The following is a 7,508-nucleotide window of genomic DNA, read 5'->3' as shown; positions in this document are numbered from 1 at the left end:
ATATATATATATATATATATATATATATATATTAATAATTAATTTCTAGAAAATAAAGCTTATAAGAATATTTTTTGTTTGAAGCTTGTGGAAGAATTCAAATCTGATGCAAATGGCAAAAGAGGTGAAAAGATAGGCATACAAGTTTTTAGGTTAAAGAAGATAGAAGATATTTGCGATGACAGAGAGAAAGTTGTGATGCTATGAATTTTAGAATAATGAGCCTAAAACAATTAGGTTTAACAAAGGGTAAAAAAGAAATAAAAAAAAATTCCTATTCCTGAGAGGTTAGGAATAGGTTAATACCAGGGGGGAGGGTGGTAATAGCTATTACCCTTGCAAGGGTAATAGACCATTTCCAGGAATATTATTCCTGGGAATACAACTGCTTACCAAACAACGGAATAGGTTATTACTGGGAATGCTATGCCATTCCCTGCCTATTCCGTGAACCAAACACCCCGTAAGTGTACAATTGATGCACCTAAGCACCTTAAGAAGTAAAACAACGCACCTAAAATTATAGATCAACGCACCTTAAGTTTCAACAAAAACGCACCTTAAGCTCTTACTGATGAATTGATGCACCTTAAGCACAGAAACCACGCACCTTAAGAAGAAACATGACGCACCTTAACTATGTACCTTAAGTTTGACAATACAGAAAATGACTAAATTGACACTGCATTTTTTTAATCATTGTTAATCTTGGACATTGATTTAGGCAAGATCAATGGCTCTCATCTCAACGCACCTCCGCACCTAGACGCATCATTCGCATTTGAACATAATACTATCCAGATCAACAGCTCTAAAAAAAAAAAATTTAAAAAATGAACACACTTTCACAAAAGTTTGAGTTATTTAAAAAAATGCCACTATTTTTTTTTTAAAATTGAAATGAATTTGGAAATTCATTCCAGTCATTCCAGTAACTGGAATGAATTTCCAAATTCATTCTTAGTTTTGAAATATATATATTACGTATTTATAAATAATATATAAATATATTTATTTATTAATATATATATATATATATATATATATATTTATTTATAATTATATATAATATATATTTATATTTAATTATAAAATATTTCGGTTTTTTCGGTTCGGTTTGGTTTTCTCCGTTCGGTTCTTCTAAAACATGAACCGATTGGTTTTCGGTTCGGTTTAAAACCGAACCGCACATGTTTTACTATGTCTTGACACCTTTACTTCAATTCTCTTTTTTTTTTTTTTTTAAATTCAGTCTTTATTTTTGTTTTATAAATGTTCAAACGTTTTTTCTATATATATTTTTTAAATTCTTTAAAAATAAAGATTTTTTTTTCGGTCAGTAAAACACTCTTGACTAACAAATGAATGACTGTGAATCATATTTTGGGCTTAATGGGCCCAGCAGTTCAAAGATCATATCTACTGGGCTTCCAGATTGAATAAATCCACTCAATATTGGGCTTAGCATTATCAGGCCCAAATATATCTGATAACCCCCGACGGCTGACGCAAATCACTCTGCTTCCAACTCTCACAACAATGGAGCTCTACATCCATCATCTATACTCCTCATCGTCCCACTTCCTCACTTCACCCGTCATCTATTCGAATAAATTCTCCAGAGAGCTGAAAACTCAGAAAAGCATACAATTCTATAGAGTCTGTGCAGCGAAGTCAATTCTAGAGAACGCTTCTTCACTAGACCTGCAAAAACGCTCGAAGAAGGAACTCTCTCGGATTCTCCGAACCGAGGCGGCCATCGAAGCTATTGAGAGGAAAGCAAACTCTAGCAAGTACAATAACCTCTGGCCCAAGGCTGTCTTGGAGGCTCTCGATGATGCTATCAAGGGAAACCGTTGGGAGTCTGCTCTTAAGGTTACTCAACTTTTACTATTTTACCTTTTCTAATGAATTTTCTGTTCAACTTAATGGTTTTATGTCCTATTTTTCCTGCCATGCTAATTCACAGCTTTTAGAAATTAAAGGACCATAGATGATTAGATGAATAATAGAATCTGGTGAACAGCTAAAAAAGGTAGACCTAAACGATACCGTCGAAGTAGCATTATTAATAGCCATTTGTACTATAACCATCATGATGATGATGCAATGTAATGTTTATCTACATTAATATTTTGTTCTCATGAACATTATAAACTTATTACAAGGTGAATGGAAATATATATAATGTATATGCAGTTTAGTTTAGTGTTTATGTAGGTTAAGGTTTAGATTTATAGTCATATAGAATAGATATTACGAACATAGTACATGATGAATTATTCTGTTTTCATGATACCTTGAACTTATTACAAGGTGAAATGGAAATATATATAATATATCTACAATTTAGTGGTTATATACGTTAAGGTTTAGATTTATTATCATATAGAATAAATATTATGAACATAGTACAGTCGGTACAGGATTGAATGATATTAAACATGATATTAAACATGATCTGTAGTGTTGTATGAGATTTATTTGTCAAGTAAACAGGAATTATAACCATATACTTGACAGAACATATTTCATTTTTTTCATCAAAGTTTACTTGTCTACAGTCTACTAGATTTACATTCACTTATATGAGTATTAAAAGAAATTGAACCTGCTAGTTGTAGATTTTCAGGCTTCTTCGTAAGCAACACTGGTATGAGCCAAGATCCCGGACATATGCAAGGCTTTTGGTAATGCTTGGCAAGTACAGGCAGCCAAACCAAGCTAGCTTACTTTTTGATCTCATGCGATCTGATGGGCTTCAACCAACGCTGGATGTTTACACTGCGCTTGCAAGTGCATACGGTCTTAGTGGCCTACTTGATGAGGCATGGCATACGATTCATGATATGAAGTCGATCTCTGATTGCAAACCTGATGTGTATACTTACTCAATCCTTATCAAATGCTGCATGAAATTCCAACGTTATGATATGATTGAGCACATTTTAGCTGAGATGTCGTATTTGGGAATTGAATGCAGTAACGTGACTTACAATACTATAATTGATGGATATGGAAAAGCTAATCTTTTTGAACAAATGGAAAACTCCTTGCTGGAGATGATTGAGAGTGGCATGAGCCTTCCTGATGTTTTCACTTTGAATTCAGTTATTGGAGCCTATGGTAAATGTGGAAACATTGAGAAAATGGAGAAGTGGTTTGATGAGTTTCAGCTTATGGGAATAAAGCCAGATGTCATGACATTTAATATACTAATTATGGGAATAAAGCCAGATGTCATGACATTTAATATACTAATCAAGTCATATGGAAAAGCAAAAATGTATGCAAAAATGGGTTCTGTACTTGATTACATGGGGAAACGGTTCTATTCCCCAACAACTGTACTTGATTACATGGGGAAACGGTTCTATTCCCCAACAACGGTTACCTATAATACAATCATTAAGACCTTTGGAAAAGCGGGAAATATTGATGAGATGGAAGAGTTTTTCTTGAAAATGAAACATCAAGGAATGAAGCCTAATTCAATCACTTATTGCTCTCTGATTAGTGCTTATAGTAGAGCTGAAATTCTAGAAAAGGTTGATTCGATTTTGAGGCAAGTAGAAAACTCAGATGTGGTTTTAGATACTACATTTTTTAATTGTGCCATTAATGCTTACGGGCAAGCTGGTGATATAGAGAGGATGGTCAAGTTGTTCTTGGAAATGAAGGACCAACAATGTAGACCAGATAATATCACCTATGCTACCATGATAAAGGCATACAGTGCGCAGGGGATGATTGAAGCCGCTGAAGATCTACAGAGTAGAATGATCAGTGGTAATGACTTTCCAGGTACTCATATGAATGCCTTACAGTTTGCAGACAACTATAATTGTCTGTGTGCATTTTCTCCTCGCATTAAATACAAGATGTTGTACCAATTGTCTAATTTGGACTATTCTTCTATCTAGCTGTGCAAGAGGGTGAAGTAAATAAATAGTAGCGGTATTTAGTAATGTCTAACAATTTTCTATATTGTATAAACCAGTTTTCAGACATTTAATGAAATTCAGATTGACTTTTACTTTGTTTTTGTGACTACTTGATATCTGATATCAATTTTTGTGATTTTTTAAACTCTAGAAACAAAGTTAATTGGATCACCCACACCCCTTGATTAGTTTGTGTGGGAGAGAGGACCTTCTTCGACGTTTTGTACTGGAAAGTTTGAAGTTCTTTACATTTGAAGTGACAATTGCCAGCTTGCTTTCTATTTCCAATCACCTTGTTTGATCTAAATATTACATACTGAAAGGTTTTATGCACTTTCGTATATTAACATGTAATTTCTGACTAATTGATTTGTAATCTCCAACTAAAGTACTTGCAAGTATGAATGCTGTCCTTGCCTATCTTTCTGCAGGCTTCTTGTGGGTGTCTTGTTAAGCAGCTGGACGAAAGTACAAAACCCAATATATATAATTGAACTTATACAACCCCCTTTTTTGATGAATCTGAGTGAATCCCGCAATGATGATGAATGCATACAATCGACAACTTGGAGGCTATCAGCATTTGGGATGAACGTAGGCTTTTTGCAATTGATAACTGAATTACAAGAATAGAGCAATACCTATATGAGAGTCAACATAAGACTCTCCTAGCTTATAGGTACTAACTATTGACTACAACTAATCACTACTGACTAAACAAAGTTATTATATGTTACATGGTTAATACGCCCCCTCAAGCACAAGGTTGGGCAGAAACAACATTGAGCTTGGAGCGCAGAGTAGTGAAGCGTTTAGCTGGTAGAGGTTTGGTGAAGATGTCCGCAATTTGATCTTGAGTCGACACAAAACTGACCGCGAATTCCCCTGTTGCAACCTTGTCTCGGACGAAGTGATAGTCAACCTCAACATGCTTAGTGCGAGCATGAAAGACGGGATTAGCAGCCATGTAAGTGGCACCCAAGTTGTCGCACCATAATGTTGCAGGCTGCCCAGAGTATAACCGTAATTCACGTAGTAAGGAGACGACCCAAGTTATCTCAGCCGCTAAATCTGCTAAGCCCTTGTACTCGGCTTCTGTTGATGATCGAGCTACAGTTCGTTGCTTTCGAGAGACCCACGAGATCAAGTTTGAACCGTAAAACACTGCATATCCACTGGTAGATTTTCTGTCAATCGGACAGCCTGCCCAGTCAGAGTCAGAGTAGCCATGCAGAGCAGAGTTCGACGCCGGAGTGATACGAAGGCCCATGTGTAACGTACCCTTAACATACCGCAAGACCCGTTTGAGCAATACCCAGTGATCTTCTGTCGGAGAGTGCATGAACTGACATAGTCGATTAACTGAAAACGACAAGTCTGGCCGTGTAATAGTCAGGTACTGAAGAGCCCCTACGAGCCGGCGATACTGTGTCGGGTTATCAAAAGGGTCAAGAGAGGGTGTAGCGGTCTGAGTTACCGCAGACGGAGTTGCAAGAGGCTTGCAGTCAGCCATGCCTGCACGAACTAAAATATCCTGCATATACCTCCGCTGTGATAATAAGAGTCCTTGATCATATTTCAGAGTCTCTATACCGAGAAAGAATCCCGGTGTGCCTAAATCCCGTATCTTAAAGGCTTGGGAGAGACGGTTTAGCAAGGAATCAACAAGTACTGTGTCGTTACCCATCATAATTATGTCGTCAACGTAGACCAGAAGATAGACCCGAGACTCGCCTGCTGTGTAGTGAAAAAGCGAGACATCGGTCTTAGAGGATAAGAAACCAGCAGTTGTTAAGAAGTCTTGTAGGCGTTTAAACCACGCACGAGGGGCTTGTTTTAGCCCATATAGAGAACGCTGTAACTTGCAGATGTAGCCAGGATGTTGTGGGTCTTCATACCCGGGAGGTTGCCTCATAAAGACGCTCTCAGCCAGATGACCGTTTAAGAAAGCATTATGCACGTCTAACTGTCGGAGAACCCAGGAATTTGTAACCGCAAGGGAAAATAGAAGACGAACTGTTGTCGGTTTGACAACGGGACTGAAGGTGTCGAAGAAGTCTTCTCCTGCAACTTGATTAAAGCCTTTAGCTACAAGGCGGGCTTTATACCTTTCAACAGTGCCATCTGCTTTGCGCTTGGTGCGAAAAACCCATTTACAACCGATTATATTCATAAGCGGGGTTGCCGGTATTAGCTTCCATGTGTTGTTATGAAGTAACGCATTAAATTCCTGATCCATTGCATCTCTCCAATGGGAATGTTTTACTGCCTGTGTGTAGCAGCTCGGATCTGTGGTAGCATGCAGCGCATAGAATTGCTCTCCTGTTCCTTTTGTCTTTTTACGTGTGCGCATAGCATGGCCTCCTGTTGTTGGCTGGTTTGGGGCACCCTGACTGACTGGTATTTCAGAGTCCGAAGTAGCTGCTGAGTCGGACTCAATCTGTGTGCGTGACGTGTCAGATGGGTGAAAGGAAGGATCCGAGACTGAGGCTACGGCCGACTGAATTGGAGAAGCATTAGGACAAAGAGGTGCAGATGCCCATACTAATTCTTCTGGCTGAGTTAAAACATTCTCCTGTAATGCGTCCTGAAATGGAAAAGTATTTTCGTCAAAGCGAACATGACGGCAGGTATAGATTTTACCAGTGTAAAGGTCTAGGCAACGATATCCCCTATAAGTAACAGGATAACCTAGGAAAACACACGGGGCAGAACGGTATTCAATTTTATGAGTATTATATGGGCGGAGATAAGGATAGCAGCGACAGCCAAAAACACGAAAGAAGGTATATGGAGGAGGAGTGTTATAGACTTGGTAATGGGGTGTTTTGAAACCAATAGCTGACGAGGGTAAACAGTTGATGAGAAACGTGGCTGACTCAAACGCAAAATCCCAGTATTTCATAGGTGTAGAACTTTGGGCTAACAAGGTTAGACCGGTTTCCACAATGTGTCGGTTACGACGCTCTACCCTTCCATTTTGTTCATGGGTATAAGCACAGGATTGTCGATGAGAAATTCCTAACGTTTCAAAGACATTATGTAAATGACGGTATTCACCTCCTAAATCAGACTGTATGGCTTTGATAGAACGCGAAAACCGACGTTCTACCATAGCCCTAAATAACGTGAAAGCTTTATATATATCAGATTTTACACGTAGTGGATAAAACCAGGTATACCTGGAGAAATCATCTACAAACAGAACAAAATATCGAAAGCCTGAATGGGAAATAACTGGGGACGGGCCCCAAATGTCGGTAAAAACCAAGTCTAATACATTTGTACTATTATTAGGAACCCTATCTAACGGAAACCTCGCGGACTTCCCAAGCTGACAAGCTGAGCACACATCGAAACTGTGGACTTTATTAGAAGTGACTGGACAATGTTTAAGCACCCGCTGCAAGACTTGATTGTGAGGATGACCCAGGCGTTGGTGCCAAATTTTGGATGAATTGTGAGGATGACCCAGGCGTTGGTGCCAAATTTTGGATGAGGCCCGGGCGGAAAGAAAGACTCTATGAGTGTGAGGTAGCGACAGCTGATATAACCCGCCCGAAG

At 38.5% G+C, this 7,508-nt stretch overlaps 1 protein-coding gene and 1 pseudogene across 3 annotated transcripts; one reads left to right on the top strand and one right to left on the bottom strand.

Moving 5' to 3' along the window:
* LOC116026981 overlaps nucleotides 1–7,508 on the bottom strand; it is a 39,673-nt pseudogene that overhangs the window by 6,798 nt on the left and 25,367 nt on the right.
* LOC116027410 (pentatricopeptide repeat-containing protein At3g53170-like) lies at nucleotides 1,537–4,525 on the top strand. 3 transcript variants are annotated; one of them, XM_031269018.1, is made up of 5 exons: nucleotides 1,537–1,875; nucleotides 2,625–3,205; nucleotides 3,248–3,317; nucleotides 3,360–3,804; nucleotides 4,376–4,525. In XM_031269018.1, the coding sequence occupies exons 1-5, from the start codon at nucleotides 1,540–1,542 to the stop codon at nucleotides 4,396–4,398; spliced, it is 1,455 nt and encodes a 484-aa protein (XP_031124878.1). In that variant the 5' UTR covers nucleotides 1,537–1,539; the 3' UTR covers nucleotides 4,399–4,525. The 3 variants fall into 3 exon arrangements, with proteins under 3 accessions (XP_031124878.1, XP_031124877.1, XP_031124875.1); XM_031269017.1 differs by lacking the exon at nucleotides 4,376–4,525 and adding an exon at nucleotides 4,096–4,360; XM_031269015.1 differs by lacking the exon at nucleotides 4,376–4,525 and having other exon boundaries at nucleotides 3,360–4,078.

The sequence above is a fragment of the Ipomoea triloba genome, chromosome 8 (assembly GCF_003576645.1).
Source record: "Ipomoea triloba cultivar NCNSP0323 chromosome 8, ASM357664v1".
NCBI classification, from domain to species: Eukaryota; Viridiplantae; Streptophyta; class Magnoliopsida; order Solanales; family Convolvulaceae; genus Ipomoea; species Ipomoea triloba.
The sequence above is the reverse complement of the archived record's forward strand: the minus strand, read 5'-3'. Positions and strand labels throughout refer to the sequence as shown.

Coding starts and splice junctions, on each gene's coding strand:
- LOC116027410 (XM_031269015.1), top strand. CDS start 1,540: ATGGAGCTCTACATCCATCATCTATACTCCTCATCGTCCCACTTCCTC. Junction 1,876..2,624: donor GTTGGGAGTCTGCTCTTAAG/GTTACTCAACTT, acceptor TGCTAGTTGTAG/ATTTTCAGGCTTCTTCGTAA. Junction 3,206..3,247: donor ATAAAGCCAGATGTCATGAC/ATTTAATATACT, acceptor AGATGTCATGAC/ATTTAATATACTAATCAAGT.